Raw genomic sequence first — 17,752 nt, 5'->3', positions numbered from 1 at the left:
CTCAACTGACATTTCCCAACTGAGCAGCAGCGGATCCTGGAACCACGGGCAACAGGAAGTACAGTCTGGTGGCAGCAAGTGCCATTCCTTCATGTCGAGGGGAGAAATCACCGTGTCTGAAGCCCACAAGTCACAGTCCGCTGTCCCATGGCCTGTCCAGCCCAGACTGTACGGCTTGGACAGCACTGGGTCAGCAAGAACCCTTTAAGCAATGCCAAGCAGCCTTTGGTCCCCCTGACCTCATCTTACCTGACAAGCTGCAGTCCTTCTCAGGCTCCTGGAAGACCACTCAATCCTTTAAGAGGCCAGCAGGCACCAGGTGTCATACTACTTCCTTAGCCAATGCAGTGCTGTGCTTTGATGCCTTGAGCTGCAGATGGCAGCACTTCGACCAGATGGTTTGCAATCTTACTTTGTAAATAGGAAACCTGCGTGCAAGATGCAGGCGCAGTGACAGCATGAGGAAGGATGTGGCTGCTTTGCAACCTGCATGAGAGCTTGAGTGAGGCTCTGCTGCCACCTGGCAGCATGCAGAGTGAAGGACCCCACGTAGATTGAGGCAGTGTCAGAGAAGGAAGGCCCCTCCCCCCATCCTGGTAAACTGCAAATAAAGCCATTAATCTGGATTCTTAACTGAAGAGAATTCTGGCACCTAAGAAAACCAAGCAGTGTTTATTAAAGATGTGCTACAGCAGGAACAGAGGTAAGTGCTGGGCTGGAGAGACTGTGGGTAGAAATGGGACTGATCTCTGCTGCACACCCTGGACAAGTTGTGGCCTGTGCACTTGTACTGGCTGTACGTACGTGTGGCTCGGGGCACAGGCAGTACCAGGCAAATGTCAAACCCACCACAGGTGGGAAGCAATTGCTGTGCTCACAAGAACGCTTGCAGTAAAATCAAAGAGCAGCACTGTCTGGCTGGGCCCAGCAGAGCCCCAGTAATAACAAATGAAAAGTCCAGTTTCGTTGCTTGCATCCCCTTGCTGCTGTTCAGGTGGTGCAACAGCTCCTGCTGCATGCCCTGTGTTGTGGGCTGCTCTTCTGCATCTTGATGAGTTGCTTCGCTTCCATTTGCTTTACAAAGTGAACTTGTTCCACTCCCTGTCCCCACTTGCACTGGGACTGACAAGTCCCTTCTTTCCCACACTTACAGCTGGGTCGTGCATAGCTCCGGGAGGATTCCTCCCTTTACATGGCTGCACTGCATTCGCCTGTAGCAAAATCAGAGACACCTGGGCTGATGTCCCTTGGAATAGGTGACTGGTCTGTGTGCAACAGCAAACCACATCTGCCTAGGTTTAAATCGCTCATCCTTGACTTGAGCCCAGAGACTCCCATTGCATCTGCTGATTTGAGGTAAGACCAGAAATACGTGACCCTTTTCCCATTAGAACGCAGAAGAGAACTTAGCACACTGGACTGTGAGTTCTGGGGGGAGGGACTGTGTGTGTACATACAGTACCTAACACAAAGGGCCCCTGGACCCTGACTGGCTCCTAGATACTACCACACCAACAGTGGTATCTCTCGCCCTGGCCCTTCACAGATGTCGAGGTTTTTCACAAGGGTGTTAAATCACCCTCCGCTGTGAGGTGGGGGGGGCAGGCGATAGTATTAGAAGTTTGAATGGGCTGCCCAGCCACAGCTCTCAGTGCACCTTACACAGGAAGGTAAGCAACTGCACCACTTCACAGTGGAGTGACCAACCCAGCAAACCTTCCTATTTGCTGCTGCTGGGTGCCCATTTCCTCTCCTCCCCTGTGACTGCACTTCATGAATAACCCACGATAGCTCTTATAGCCCAGATCCCAGAAGAGCACTCAGGTGTCTAAGTCCCAGTGATTTGCATGGGCCATAGCCACCTGAGCATCAGGGAGGATCTGGGCATACCGCACCATCTTGCCCCTTTGGTCCCGGAGAATGAAGCTTTAGCAGCCAGAAGAGCAGAGAGAGAGAGCAGTTAAGGCACAAAGGTAGGGACGTTCAGGCCGTTTCATTGCATGTGGGAAGAAAAGATTGCAGGGAGAAGAAAAAAATCTACTTTCCTTCCCTGAAAAAGTGATGCTGGCTTCACAGGACTGGCTTCATGGTGACAAAGTTAAAATTGTAGGACTCAGGCAGGCCCTCGTGTCGGGTCTTGTTGAATTTTTTCCAGCTGAAGACAGGGAGCCCGTCCTGTACTGAAGGGCCATTGATGGCACTGGATGCAAATGCCCCCGCCATGTGGAAATCAGACACCTGTAAAGGACAGGGGTTAACAGCAAAGGCCCAAATGCTGCCTCGCTTCTGAGGCAGAGGTACAGCAGGAAAGGAGAGGCCACTTAGGACAGCCCAGGTGGATATGGGCAGGAGGGAGGGACAAAACTATAGTAAACATCCGTGATCTGGGCACTATCTCCATGCACAGACAAGCTGCCCAACCCTTTAACAACCGCTGCCTGGCGTAATGCCAACTTAAGGCCCTGGGGGGCAAGTGTGTGGCTACTGCCCTATAGCCATCCAGGCTGCCCCAGTGGTGTCAAGGCAACTGATCTGCTCACTGGGGTGTGAAGACAGCCCTACAGCTGCCCCAACGTCCCTCTGGGACTCAAGAAAAAGGATACAAAGAAACACAAAGGTAGCCCAAAGCTACATTTGCTGCACTAACTTTCCTTCCTGTCCCAGGCACAGCTGCCCAAATGGAGGCCTCATAGATTCCCTCAGGTCCCAGGGCTCTGAGCATGCACTTCTCCTCCAGGCTTTGCAACAGAAATTGAAACAGAAGCGACTAAACTCTCTCCTCTCTTCTCCTGTTTCATGTTAGCTCCACTTCCCTGCCCTTGTTGCCAGATCCCAGACCTCCCCCTCTCCCTGTGCTGCTGCCATTGCCACCTGAGCATCACAAGATCTGAGCAAGAATGGCACCAGCCACCTGTTCCTCCATACAGAGCTGGTTCTGGACTGCTGCTCAAGTGACACTCATCTCCAGTGATCCCCAGCTGCTGCCCTGCAGGACTCCAGGGGGACAGGGAGGAGGGGAGACTCTCACAACTGGCTCTGCCAAAGATGCCAGGTGGGGCCTGTCCCTCAGCCTCACTCCACGGCCAGGGAACCAGCCAGTCCCAAGAGGGTAAAATACCCTCAGACCCACCAGTGCTTCAAGGGTTAACATTTATTTGCTCAATGATTGCACCAAGAGCAGAGTAGCTGTAAATCGCCTGGTAAAAGCTGCTCCTCTTTACTGAATCTTGAATGTGAATGAGAAGCAGCAGTCCTGAGCAGCTCCAGGGAGGAGTCCACATGGTTCCCATTAATGGGAGCAGGCAGCTGCTTGGCCCCTTCTCCCTCCCTCCATGATGCCCTAAGAACAAGGAAACACACTGAGGTGGGACTCTCATTTCAGCTTCTGCTCTGTTCCTGAGCCCAGCCTGCTGCCAGGCTCTAGCAGACTCTTGATGGGGTCTCATGTAGGCAGAGAAGACAAGTATGCTCTCAAATACCATGGGCTCCTGCGTGCCACCACCCTCTCCCAGGCTGCTGCATCTCTCCTGTGCCCCTGCCGGTGGGCACTGACCCTCACCTTCCCAGGGCTGCCCTAAGAATGGGAGCAAGGGGCAGAATCTATCTGCAAGGCAAAAGAGATGGAGACCAACCACCACTCACTGGCAGGAACCCCCATCCCATGAGCTGGATGCCTCCTCCATCCCCACCCCCCAGTTCTCTTGGGGTATGGTAAGTCCCAGGGATGGTGGGAGAAGGTTGGTCGAAAACTACTACGAGCCACAGCAAGTTGCCTGTGGGGGGGTGTTCAGCAGGTCAGCCAGTACAGCCATCCTTCACCCTAGATGCTCTCACATGCACAAAGTGTGTTGGCTATGACGTTTGGGCTTATACCCTGGCAGCAGCCTGAGGCCAGAGAGGGGGGCCACCTCTCCAGCCAAGGTCACACCTGGAAGGAGTGCAGGCAGGCTCCCTGCCTCCACTCAGGAGGTGCAGCAGTGGCCACACGCTCTAGGGGTTTTTACCTTAGTGTCATAGCAGCCTGCTGGCACTGGCAAAGAAGGGTTCAGGTCTTCCCGGCAGCAGATGGTGTTGCAGGGATTATGCTGGGCATAGGGGTCCTTCAGGTAGTCTGGGAATAAAATGGAGGGGAGAGAGGAGTTGAAGTTTGTCTGCTCTCATGGAGTCCCTGGTGGCAGACATTGTGACCAGATGTGATGCAGACAGGCAGGGAAGTTGCAATGCGTGAAAAGTGTCTTGTAGAAGAGACTGGGGGTAAGAAGGGGAGGACAGGGGATAGTGAACAGCTCCAGCCTGAACTTTTCTTCTGTTCTCGACTTAAAAAGAAAATGGCAAGTAGCCAGGTCTGGCAACACCCCCTGCAACAGGAGGAGATAGAGGATGCTGGAGGCTCTAACCAGCTGATCCTAGTAACATACTATTGCTCAGTGCACCAATGAAAGACAGTCCCACCCCTGCCCGTTCCCTGGCCCCTGGCAGGATAGGGGAGAGGATTTCCAAGATCCATGTGTGACAAGTCAGTGCAACCCTATTATGTGGAAAAAGGAATCTAAGTAAAACATCTCTGGCCACCTGCACCTAGAAATGGTGCTTAATCAGCCTGCCCTAGTGCCTGAGTCCCACTGAAGAAGTCCGGTCAGTGGCAGGAGAGGCCTGAATCCTGAAGGGCATTCCAGCGGAGAAGCAGCATCCCCATGCCTAGGACAGTAGGGCTCAGGGTCACTGCGCACTCCTGTCACGCAAGCAGCAGTAAAAGCAATCAGATCAACACATAATAGGTGGGTGCTTACTGTTGTATCTCATGATGTACTTCATGCTGCCCAAGTCAATCACCTTCCCTTGGTCCCGCCGAAAGATTTTTGCTCTGGGAGCGAGTTCATAAGAGAAGTCCAGCCCATACTTCTGGACATATGCTTCATACCCACTCTGGCTGTAGATGTTTTTGTGGAAGGGGATGTTGTAAGAAGGCCAGTATCCTGCAAGAGAAGTCGTCCATTCCTTTAGTTAATCGTATGAGCAAACTCTGTTTAAAATATCTGTTAGTTTAAACACCATGTTTGTCCTGACAGCACACAACCAGAGATGTGGCACAGACCCTGCTCGACAGCAGCAATATGGCCATTGCAAATATGTGAGTTAATACACAGGTAAGTGCACTGCTGAAGCTGTGTTTGGAGAGCCCTGTCCCTCAGACATCCACTGTGAAGACCTGCCCTCAAAGCAGCCTGGGCCAGCCGCAAGCTGGGCTTACAGGAGTCTCGTGGTATATCCAGGAGAGACCAGAGTAATTCAGATCAAATCTGAAGAGAGTAGGGCACAGATCACATTTCACCTCCCCTCACTGTCTCTGCAGCAAGCACATCTCGGCACTGTTGAGCATCCTTCTTTCCAGCTGAAGAGAAGGGAAAATATCCTCAAATACAGAATGCCCCATCCCAATGAGCCAGAGGCCTAATGAAGTGCTGAGAAATGGGCCAACGCATGTACAGCAGCAAAGGGAAAGAATATGGGCCAGGCCACTGACCAGACCAGGATCCCTGGCATCAGGAATTCCCTAGGGTCCCCAAACAAAAGGCAGGAAGAAGCCACAGCAAAGTCAGTCACAGAGCAGGAGACTGCAGTTTGAGAGCTATCAGAAGGGAACCACAGAAGTAATTTGCTACAGAGCTGATTGGAAGGTAACTCAGCAGAAAATACCTGGAGAAACAGCCAAGAGGCTGGTGCCAACCACAGTAGTGATGGCTGGAATGTGGCAGCTGATGGCATGCCGTGACCAGGAAGGGGCACAAGGGGATCATAGGAAGTCTTGCAGGTGCCACTACTAAAAAATATTGAAAAGTGAAAGAGACCTTCACTTCCCTGCTGAGTTTCCCCTGACAGCATGCAATGGGAACTGTGACAAGCACCAGAGGGGGAGCGCTACACACAAACCCTGTAGTGGCAGAAACCTGAAGGAAAAGCACATCCAACAGGAATGCCAGGGGGAATCCCAAGTAAACAGAATGCAAGTCCGAGCACTGGCATCTAGCCGCAGAGCTTGGAGGAAAAATGTCATGGGACTGTTCAGGAACAAGAGACTAGGATTACAGAGGTTTAATCCTAAAACAGTGTTTCGCAACCTTTTTGGACTTCAGGCAGCCCACAAAAAATGCCAGCTCTTAGTTTTCACTCATTTTTGACTACAGAAAAACACTGGAGCAATTCTGCTGCTGCCGAGAACTCTGAAAGATGAGAAGAGGTCAGCAGTTTTGAACACTGGATTCCTAGCTGGAATCTCTGGGTTTACCCTGTGAATCGTGTTTGCACACCTAGTAGTACTAACACTGTGTAGCACCCTGTGACACTTCTGAAAGGATCTCAAGGCACCTGGGAGAATCACTGACTTATGAGAAGGTAAACAGATTCCCTCACTATAGTTTTCTCTTGGGCCAAGGCAGTTCTGTTTAAGGGCTGCTACACAGGCAGTTTTAGCTCCACCCTGGAGCCTGGGTTTACCCTGGAGAGAGAGAGATGGGCACTTATGGAGTCATCAGCACCAAGTATGTGTTTGGTTGGGAGCCTGCCATTTAAATCCTGCCAGCTGTGACACTCCTGGGGTAGGATCTAGTTTTAAGATCACAGCTTGGCATGGTGCAGAGGGAGCAGGATTGGCTGCTGCTCATGTAACGAGCTGGGGCCTACCAGACAACTGCTACAGAAATCCAAACCAAGATTTTACAAAGTAAATCTGCAGCGGGGCACCAAGACTAGCTGAGTAGCCTGCTTCCTCGCTTTGCAATACATACAAGGCAGAGAAGTGAACCTCCCAGGTAAGTGAACAGACCATACCTACTTCTATGATACAACCTGGAGAAAGGAGAATCATATGTTTTTCTAAGCTGTAGCCCAAGCATTCTCTGTAGTTGGATGCACTTGGCCATGCTCTACAGGACGAGCTGGCCAGCAGATCAGCTTCCAAGAATATGAACTTCCAAAGGGAAGTGGTTCATTTATGATTTGGCAATAAATCTTTTACTGTCTCAGAGGGTGGCCCAGAATGCAAGTGCCTTCCCTAGTCCCACCTGGGTCTACACAGACCACTACAGCACAGCGAGCTCCTGCAAGTCCTCCTCAAGTAAAACCTCTGCTGGTCTTTTCCCAGTTCTGCCTGGCAGCTGTCCAGCTCCACGCAGACATTTCAGTGCCTCCATGAAAGCTGAAAGGAGGGTGTCACAGGCCTGCCTCTGTAACATATGAGTGAAGCCAGAAGATGAAACCTGGCAGCATGTGCAGTGAAAGGTGTGCTGGGGCAAGGGGCCCTGTGTGCAGGCAATAGGGATACTGCTGGGCCCCTACAAAGACCTTTTTCTTACCCTACACGTTTCTGTCCTCAGGTGCTACATTTTGGAATAAGGACAGTCTTGGAGTGAAGGATGAGACTAAAGGGCCAGGCAGACTCAGTTCTATTCTGGACTCAGGTACAGATGTGCTCTAGTCCTGTATTCAGGTTTCCACCCCGTTCCCTCCTTGAGACTGCCATGAGGTAGGTCCTTGACTACCTCAACTACAGCCAGCAAGTCCAGCTGCCTACAAACTGCAGCCTCTTCCTTCAGGTACAGACCTGTCTGCAGCACCCTCTGCCTTTGTTACCCCATGGGCTCAATCCTGACTGCCTGCAATTCTGAGGTTTATACCTAAAGGTCACCTAAAAGCTCACACTACTGCAAGTGCAGCTGACAGGGTGAAGAGGGCAGGAAAGCGAGAGCACATTACCCCTGCATTCACTTAGCTGTAACTCACAGCACCAGCGTCTGTTGAGCAAACTGTGAATGGTCTAGATCCCTGGTCTCTCAAGATCCTGCCTCTGCTGTGCTCCCAAAAGGTGCAGGTGCTTCTGTAGATTGGCAGCCTCTCCCAGGGCCAGTGATCAGAGGAGGGGCAGGCATTCTGGAGGGCATTGGAAAATTGTAGAAATGTATCTAAGCCTATGCCTGGCCAACATGCCCATCTACACTGCAAAGCTCTCCTCTTCACTCAGGCTTACGCTCCATGTAGCCCTGAAGCCCCGGTGCTGGCACTTAGCTCGCTCATGCTCACTCCAGCACTTTAAGAGCTGCTACTCTGGTGCTGCAGTGTACACGTTTCAGACTTTTGAACATACACAAGTTCAACGCGCTTGATCCAACGGAAGCAAAATGTACCCAGACCCTTTGGGGATAGCTGCATTACCAGTCCTCAGAGCAAAGTGCTGTTTATTCCCACATGTAATTTTTCCAGAGCAAATTGCTCTGGGATTTTTCCAAACTACTAAGTGCAACAAGCTTCTTGCCTGTTCTTCCCCTTCAAACCCTCCCATGTTTTTAAAACTTAGCCACAAATTATGACAAAAGCTGATTTCTAATGCATACTTCTGCTTTCCCCAACTGCTCCTGGGATGGCACTGAAACTGTTTCTTGCTTCTGCATCAACTCTTCCCTATGTTGTTCTTTTTCTGGTGCAGGAACAGACTGAGACCAGGTTTCCTTTCCTTGTTCTTGCAAAAGTTTAATTTTCCTGATCACGGACTGATTGTTTTTGTCAACTCTTGGGCCTTGACTTGTTCTCTTCCTACTGTTTTACTTAACTCTTTAATTCTCACTGCACATTTTCCATCCTGTCCTTCTCCACCCACTTGTGACTCCTTACAACCAACCACTCTGGAGGACAGCAGTACTCCACTAGAATCTCTGAGGTCACCTGCCTCCTGGTCCTCCATATACCAGAGCCATTACTAGCTCTGAGGGCTCCTCCCAGCAGGGGGAAGGGCGGAGGTGGAGGTGAATGAGCCAACTGGCAGCATGCATCTCACCCCCTCCTAATTGTTTTTTCTGAGTTTGCTAGGCATCTGAATGAGCCATCAAGATCAGCTTAGCTACTTCCAAGAGTAGGACTGAGCTTTCTCTGCTCACCCGGAGACATGTGACTAGGTGTACCCCTCATGTGATCCTCACGTAATTGAATGTTTAGGACTTTAGAAGCAGTACTCATGACAAGGCTGAGGGCAGTGCAGAGGAGTCCCTGAAAATCCTGAAGTGAGGGAATCAAGGTCATGTCCATATACAGCATGACCTCAGACCACAGCCTCCCTAGTTATAGCCCAATGGCACAAGTCAGGAAACACTTAGGGGTAGGGAATGCACAGAAGAGCCTAAGGTAGGCCCAGCCAGCCCGAATCAGACTTGCTCTTCTTGTCCTGAACTGAATGCAGGGTAGAAACATGTCAAATGAATTGCCAGGCAGGAAGCTGAGGATCAGAAGTGCAGATGGGGAAAGTAACTTCCTCTAAGCCAAGGTAAGACTCAGTTGGGAGAAATACAGAGCCATCCCCCCATCCCCCAGCTGAGCTGGCGTGACAATGTGAGAGTGTCCTCACAAAGGAGGATGTGCTAGAAGGAAGCAAAACAGACCATATCAGGAACAAAACCAAAGTGCTGCTGTACAGCATTGGTTTCAGCTTGGGTTAGCTTGGGATTGGAACAAGGTGCATGGGCCAACAGCCCTGGGGCCCATCAGAAACCAGGATCAGTCCACCCTGAACTGGCAGGACAGTCTCCCAGGTACCAGTGCCTGACATTAAGGGAGCCATCAGGGAGGACTAATACAGACTATATTGTTGTCAGCAGAGCTGGGACCCTCCTATTAGGCATCTGGAAGCCATGGTCTTTTGCCCAGGTAACTCAGTTAAACATATTGAATCAAGTCAGTTGGTCAGTGTTTGCTCCTGGGCAAGTTCTTGCCTCTTCCAAGGTCTCATATGAGAAGAGAGTTTGGCTTCAAAAGGCACCCCCAACTAGCAAGCCAGAGCAACATGGCACCATGGTGGGAGGGGCATCTGTCATGTCAACCAATGAGAAGGACAAGGGGGAGTAGCTGAGGGAGGTCACCTCCAGCCTCCCACCAAGTGGTTACCATCTTGTCTGGCTTCTGTAGCTGGATTTGGATCCATCAGAGTACAGAGGGGACAGCTCCCTTAAAAAGGAGGGAGCTACTGTACAGGAGTATTAGAAAACTAGCCTCCTTGCCTATAGCCTCTTGTTCCCCCTATCCTACCTCAGGTCAGCTGCTATCTTCTTTTCTAGGATTGGAGGGGTGATGTTAACCTAACCCTCTTCCCCACCCCATCTCTTCTCAGTCTGGTCAATGGGAAGAACAGCTAATGTGTCAGCTGCTCAGTTTCCAATCCTCACTGAGGGCCTGGCAAAAATATGCTCCCATCCTGGTCTTGCAACACATTGACTAGTTAGACTTCACAAACTGCAATGAGCTCCCTCACCCTGGCAATAAATAAAGTCCGATTGTGTTCATCTTCCCTATTTCCTCCTTAAGCCATTTTGATCACAATAAGAAATGCCAAAAGCCAAAAAAACAAAAACAGACCCTTGTTTCCATGCTTTACAGGATTAAAAGATTCAGGGAAATTTAAGGTGCATTAAAGAGTTTTATAACCCTTTTGTGGCTAACACCCTACCAAAAAAAATTCTGTATGCAATAATAGTCCCCAAAATATATGCTAGTTACATCCAAGGTGTTAGAGAAGAGGGCAGAAATGCAAACAGAAACAATCACCACAGCCCGTATCCTTCGTGAATTGTAATAGTAGAAAGAGGGGCCCTTCTCCAACTCATCACCTCTTTAGCAGCACAACCACAGGCAAGCATGCAGAATGCTGGATACACACAAGTATCTGGAGAACATTTGCCTTGTATAGGGCTTGATACTTGGCTGTTTGCATGATTTTTACTTGGCTTTGGGTTTGGTTTTCAGGCAAATTGTAGCTAGTTTTCCTGTCATTTGGAAAACAAACGTACACTGGATGATGTAGCCCCCAGGAAAACTTAGCCTAAAGGCTGCATCTGGTTATCATAGAAGTTTTCACGTTTCAAAACCTATTTTCTTGTGGGGGGACAAGCACAGAAAGGTTTGAGTGACTCCCATGGTCATGCAACATTAATTAAACAATGATTCTCTCTCTCCCAAGAAAAAAAAAACTCCAAACAAACAAGCAGGGAGCTCCATAACAGGGCTTGACTTTAGAGGGGAAAGTCAGTCAGGGAAGGAAGGTGAGGATCTCTACTTTGCTCTCCAGTGCCTCCTAAGAAATGTGTGTTACATATTTCATGAGACATTGCAGTTACAGCAGGTAGGAACCAACTTCATATAGAATAACAAAGTGCATCTCAAAAGCACTGAATGTCATGTAACAGAAAATTTTAGGGCATAGTCCCAACGTAAACCCTTCCCAGATGTAATACCATGCTCCTGTCAACTGAAACAAACAACTAACTTTTCCAAAGATATTATAGCAGCTTTTACCTCTGCGGAGAACATCGGTCTGATCAGAATATTCCACAAGTTCTGGGATCTGCTCAATGATGTAGAGTGCTCCATCATCAAGCCTCTTTTGCAGCTTGATCTTCTTCAAATCTAGAACCATGTACTGATTGTTATAAGTTCCTAGGAGACATTTAAGAGAAAACCAGATACTTCACCTAGTGCCTAGAGAATCAGGAGAGGAAGGGGGAAAACAGGCAGCATCTCCATTGTTTAGAGGCTCATATGAAAATGTATTTACCTGAATTGTACTTCAAGAAAGTTTGTGCCCAGGCTTTACCAGTGTCTGCCATCATGTTGGCAATGCGGACCCTCTGCCAAGCAAAGAGCGCCTCTGGCACAATTTGTTTCAATAGAGTGTTGTTCAGCACAGTGTTTGTTGTCTGCAACATCACCAGGCCACTGCCAAGCAAGTAAAAGTCATCCAAAGATATCAAAAACCCTAAAAAGAAAATAGAAAAATTTGGGTTTTTTTTGTTTGGTTGGTTGGTTGGTTTTTTTGGGGGGGAGAGGGGAGGTCTTACCATAGTTGTAGGACAAACAACAGAGACGTTATGATAAGCAATCATCCTATTTCTATATTACTGCTTATATAATTGTACACATCTACAGAATATGGATTTAAAGCAAGAACATTCCTTTCCATCTTTTAAAAACCACTAGCAATCTGTTTCAGCTTCAGATTTTTCAATTTTGAAAGCACAAGGTGTTTCACAACATTATCATGAATGAAGAACTGAATTATTAATTAGGGTAGGCAAGCCTCTTCCTCATTCCACCTAGTAAAATACAGCTAGCTCTATTCCTAGAAGTGACTACAAAAATGGGAATTTCATCATTGATTGTGCGGGGAGGAAGGGAGTATTTGTGGGTGTACTGGAGTTTTATCAGCTTCTCTTAGAAACAGGTTTACTACTATGTATTCCCATTAGCCCTGCAGAAAACGCAGCCAATGGACAATGAGCAATGTTCATTTCTGCCTCTGACTGCACATCAACAGAAATATTAATGCCCGTTAAGAGTCCATGCCACAAGAAGTACAGAGCTGAAAAGATAAACAACACCTTGGAAAACTAAAATCACAGGGATTGCCCAAGAGTCTTTTGCATAGGTTTCCACAGGAGTTGGGAGAGCAGCTTCTTCATCCAGGGGGAGCTCAGCTGGTGAATTCAGCGCTCACTTCTCATTACTGGTACAGCTTAGCGGGCAGTAAGGAACGACAGCCTCTGCCCACAGCTCTTCAGCTCTTCTTCTTGGTGAGTCCTGGCATAACAAGTTCGCAGGGTGCTACTTTCACCCTCTGGATAGCATGTCCTGTGAACATGTTGCTTGATGGAAATAGTATGGTAGGGACCTAAGTATGATGGCTTAGACTCTTACAGCACCTTCCATGGGAGGTTCTACTGGTTTGTTAAAAAAAAACCCCACCGAATTAAGTTCAGCAGCTCATGAAGTAAAATAATTATGGTCCCCATGTTTCAGATGGCGAAGTTGAGCACAGACCAAGCAACTTGTCTGAAATCACACAGTTGTTCAGTAGAAGGGCCAGGAATAGCCTCTTAGCTCTGCTTAACACTCCTGTGCTTTAACCAAAAGACAGACCATCTTCAAATGAGAAATACCAGGCCTGCAATGTGCATACATCCTCTATTAGAGCAAGAGCAACTTTGAAAACTTGAGCCATTATTCTCCTTCCCAAATCAGATCTTTTCACAGAGTACATTGAGAAGAGAATTACTTTACAGGAAATGGTTCTCTGAAAACGCAGTAGTGGTAGAGTAGTCCTGGAACAGACAGGAAGGGAAAACATGTAGCCTCAGTTTTGGAGTGCTGAGTTCCAAAAATTAAAATGTAGCAACAGATAAAATACATCCCATACACAGCTTTCTATAATCAGAAATGGAAGAGCAACTAGCTGCTTCAAGAAGACCAGAACGGAGGTTTCACTGTTGCCAGTCTTTTAGATGGAAGGTATTAGATACCAGAGTGATGAGCCACAGCATAAATACTTACGGAAACTAGAACCAAAATAGTTCAGCTAGTCGTAAGTTCATACCTTGAGTGATTTCAGTGCCTTCCCTTGTGCTTCAGTTTAAACAGTACCCTATTTTAATAAAATGTAAGGGTTGGGTTTTTTATTTGTTGTTTCTTAAACAAATGAAGCTATGTTGAAATAGCATACACTGGATCTGAACCAAACTTTTCAAACTGGCAATGATATAACTCAAAATGGGAATTATTTACTAATGGCATTTTAAAGTAAAAATAATCAAAAGCCAGCTAAGCCAAAAACAAGATTCCTTTCTCCTGGACAGTCCCATTCACAGGTTTTACTGAAGAGTGTTGGGGGATGAAATGTCCTCTGCCCTTTCCTAGTCTGACTGCACAGGTGCAAACATTCCATTGTGGCCTAAACAATTTTACAGGCAGATCCTGGGTGAGGGAGAAGTTAAATCCACACTACAGATTCACCCAAGAGAAAAACTGTCAAAAAATAAGCACGTGTGAAACTTAGAGATATCAGCAGATGGTAGGATTTCTGTTCTGCCGTCCTTGTCTTTTACACTGTGTTTAAGTAAGCATGAGAGTTTGAAGTCATTGAAACTGCCTTTTATGTCACCTGTTGCCTTTCCATAGAATTCATTGACTTCATCTGCAAACCAAACTCCCATTGTCATCAACAACAAACAGTTTTCTTGACTGCACCCCTTCCCTTCTGTATCAAACCAATACAAAGTACTTCTGAGGGTATTTTGTGGATTTGAGACATTTTAGATTTTCTCCAGACGTCTGTAGACAGCTGTGATTTTTCTAAGACCCTGAGCCTCATTCATCACACTACTATTAATTGGCTGAGAAAAGCAAACTAGCTTTAAAGGCCTGGGCTACAGAATTCTCTGGGGAGTCAGTGCAATGAGCAGAGCATGGGAGTGATGTGACCTGTGAGTCACTGTTAGTAAAGGGTTTCTGCCTTTTAGTACCAAAACTCTTTTGTGTTTTAAAAGGTCAACAAACTCATTATAGTACAGCTAGATGTGCTAACTTGGCCTGGCAGCAACAGAGACACGTGGCTTTTTTGTCGTCACTTCACAGTAAGGGGCAGAGCCTCTTGGCTGAGTCTAGAATTCCATGACTATTCATGACCATGACTACTTGGGAGCAGTCTCTTCCTCTCTTTCCTCCTCTACCCCCTCTGTTGCTCCCTCCTTTTCCCTATCTTTCCCTCTCTCTCCCCCACTTCCCTCTCCCTTTCTATAAGGAGGCCTAATGAGATGCTCTTTCCCAGGGAAGCAGGCATATCCTTTAAGTTTTCTGTGTCAATGAAGCAGTTCCCATTCTGATCTTTCACACTGAAGCTTCCTTTGAATTCCTGAATGTGAATGTGTACCACAAACACGATGGATTTTGCATGAAGAGGCCACTTCTTCATGCTTTTGTTTAGCAGGCAGGATGCTACCTCCTTCCCTGGGACTGGCTCCTATCATAGTGTTCTGGATTCCTCTACGGCACTGCTCCATGCTTCATGCAGTTTGGCCTTAACCAACAGCTACAGATGACTAGTTCCCCAGCCTGCTCCACTTCAAATGTCATGTGCTGTGTTAGATTCAGTGACAGCATTGTTGCATTCATGGCTGTGGGTGCAGTGTTAAGTGGCCAAGAAAAGGGAGGCCCTATCCTTTACACCTAGTGACATTTCTCCATTTGTCTATTGTCATAGCATTCCTCTTCAGGCAGCAAACGGACACTGTCAAGGAAAGAAGCAAACAGGGCAAGTGACAGATATAGCTGTAGTTGCTGGAGGTGGTGACTGGCTGAGATGCCTCTGATGTCACAGTAATGTTCAAGACTCCTCAATCTGCAGCACAGAATGGGAACTGTCAGGGGATGTTGATATGAAACTGATAAAACAGGTTTGGGGACAGTCTCTTTCCCACCCTGCCTATCAGCTGCCAGGCTGGCCTACATAAGCAATGATGTGTACAACCCTCTAGCTGTATCTGTTTATAACTGCAAAATAAAGAATGATTAATCAGAAACATAGAACGTGTTCTGACACACTGTTAACAAGGAGCCTATTTCCCAGTCTTGAAAAGACAGAGTGCTGTAATCAAAAAATTATTATTTATGGTAACTCTACTTGGAAGATTAAATGTCTTGGGCAATTTGGCCCTTTTCCAGGGTCAAAGAATATACTAATCAGGGTGGAGGTACATTTCTTCTGGGACACATGTCACTCACTCCTTGAAGCTCTTGGAGAAGACGTGATGCAACTTTGGCCAGCAGGCCTAGTTCAACTCTTGTAATTTACTATTAGTCTGTAAAGTAAGTACTGCAGCTAGCTCACAGGGATGTCTGTCTGTTTTATGCATGTAATGCTCACCATTTCTGAGACATGGCAAGTAGAACATTTATTTAAAATAAAATAATTTAGGTTTCCAGCTGTTTCACAAGGAGAGCTCTGGACTGGCCTTCTCAAATCTTGAGCGGTCAGAGGGGGGGAAAAAAAAACTTTTTCTGTGCTACATGCTCAGAGAAGGTTGCAGTTCTTTGGAGTGATTGTGTGGGACTTCTGGGTTCTACTGTGGATTCGGAAGACACAATGACCTAGAAGACCAAGGCTCCCTCACGTTACCACAAGACAACAAAAGAATTTGGAAGTTCTTTCCCTACACTGGGATTTCCCTAGATCACAGCTAAGCCAACATCTCGGAGATTGGTTTATCATTTGGAATAGCCAACAGTCTGTAAGCCATGTCTTTAGCAAAGTCTGAACTGGTGTAATCAATGGTTCTGGCCATCTTAATGCCATGTGATATTGCACCATGCCAAAGCTTCCACCAAATTTCTGTCATAGAGAAATCTGCTATAAACATCCTGAACTTTGCTGCGGCCAAAGGACTTGAGTTTTTAGGATGGTCCTAACAATTTTGTGAATGATAGTGGAAGATCACCATATCAAAGTCTGTCCTGAGATGAGAAAGCTTTAAAGTGGGCCACTTCTAGAGTGTTTCTTGGATGCTTTGATTGCCTCTTGGGAACAAGGTGATCTTTAATATCTTCCACAGCCACATGCCTGATCAGCTAATTAGTGAAAAAGGAAAAGACTCGCATTTCAATCCAGAGTGAAGAGGCCACCCACACAGCAAAATATTTCATAGCAAGGGGCCAACCCAGAACACAGAACTTCACATCAGCAGTTCTGGTCTCTGTTTCCATAGCTGAAGCACCATGGAGCATCCAACATCTGGAACATATGGCCACTTCTTCTAGAAACCATGACTGTTCTCAAAGGCATATTTACTAAGAGACCTCAGATCCAGGATGGGGCTGTAGCCATCTGGTTTTTTGTTTGCCAAAAGTAATCTAAAATAAAATCCAGAAGTAACCTAGAATAAAATCTTTTCCTCTTCACTAGGTAACACAGATTTGGTGGTGTTCTTTACAACACATGCTGGAATTTATGTAGAAAGACTGTTCAGCAGCATGAAGAACTGAGTTAGTATACATCAGGGATGGGCAAAATATGACCTACCAGGCAATTTCATCCAGCCCGCAAGTGCCCACCAACTAAGTGTACCCCACCCAGTCCTTCCACCCACAAGGGTGGTAGCAAGATGCCCACATATACACACACACCCCTTGCCCAACATACCCTGTTGCGCCTCTCTCCCACCCTTGTTCACAGAAGGGCTCGGCCCAGCCATCATGCAGCTTTTGGGCAGGGCTGCTTCTGTCACTGCTGCAGCCACCAGGGGACCTGTTCGGCTTCCCCAGTGTCCCACTTGCTTTGGGCACCAGGTAGGGAAGCGGCAGGGGTGGGGGGAGCTGCAGCTGGGCAGGAGCAGAGAGCACGGGGCTGGGGCTGGTGGGAGCACGGAGCTTGGGTAGACAGGGTGCAGGTGTGAGGGAGGTTGGGGGTGTGTGGAGACCCCCCCCACGGCGCACAGCCACCACAGCAGCAGCAGCAGGCAGGGGCACTTGTGCCCAGCATAGGTGCTGCTGCCAGCAACGCATGGCTCAGGCCAGCACTACATATCAGGATGAGAAGCACAGTCAGGCCAGCCCGCTCTATCATGCAGGGCTCCCCATGGTGCATGTGCAGTTCCTGCACTCACACAGCACTGGGGAAAGCCCTGCATGATAGAGCCAGCTGCCTTCACTACTCCCTGCTGTGCAGATCCTGGGACTCCATGGGAAGCAGGGGATGAGGCTCCTCTCCATTCCTGGCAGAGTCCTGGGACCTGCATAGCAGGGAGTGGTAAAGGCAGCTAGGTACATTGCGCAGGGCTTTCCCCGGTGGTGCAGGAGCTGCATGTGCACTGCGAGCAGCCCCATGCAGTAGAGGTGGGCCAGCCCAGCTGCGCTCCTTGCCACTACGTGCATTGCTGGCCAGAGCCACACG

At 48.1% G+C, this 17,752-nt stretch overlaps 1 protein-coding gene across 1 annotated transcript in view; it reads right to left on the bottom strand.

The window, feature by feature from the left end:
* Positions 1-646: 646 nt before the first annotated feature.
* The window catches only part of PLBD1 (phospholipase B domain containing 1), a gene marked incomplete at its 5' end in the record, with an annotated part of 44,099 nt that continues 26,993 nt past the window's right edge, over positions 647-17,752 (bottom strand). Inside the window, 5 exons of the mRNA XM_019515798.1 lie at positions 647-2,238; positions 4,005-4,111; positions 4,791-4,976; positions 11,332-11,472; positions 11,591-11,791. Of these exons, the coding sequence (XP_019371343.1) occupies positions 2,071-2,238; positions 4,005-4,111; positions 4,791-4,976; positions 11,332-11,472; positions 11,591-11,791 (803 nt within the window). The remainder of the gene's footprint in view (positions 2,239-4,004; positions 4,112-4,790; positions 4,977-11,331; positions 11,473-11,590; positions 11,792-17,752) is intronic.

The sequence above is a fragment of the Gavialis gangeticus genome, unplaced genomic scaffold, assembly GCF_001723915.1.
Source record: "Gavialis gangeticus isolate Ggan-Ray unplaced genomic scaffold, GavGan_comp1, whole genome shotgun sequence".
Classification (NCBI taxonomy): domain Eukaryota; kingdom Metazoa; phylum Chordata; order Crocodylia; family Gavialidae; genus Gavialis; species Gavialis gangeticus.
Note: the sequence above shows the minus strand (reverse complement) of the source record. Positions and strands in the feature narration are given on the sequence as shown.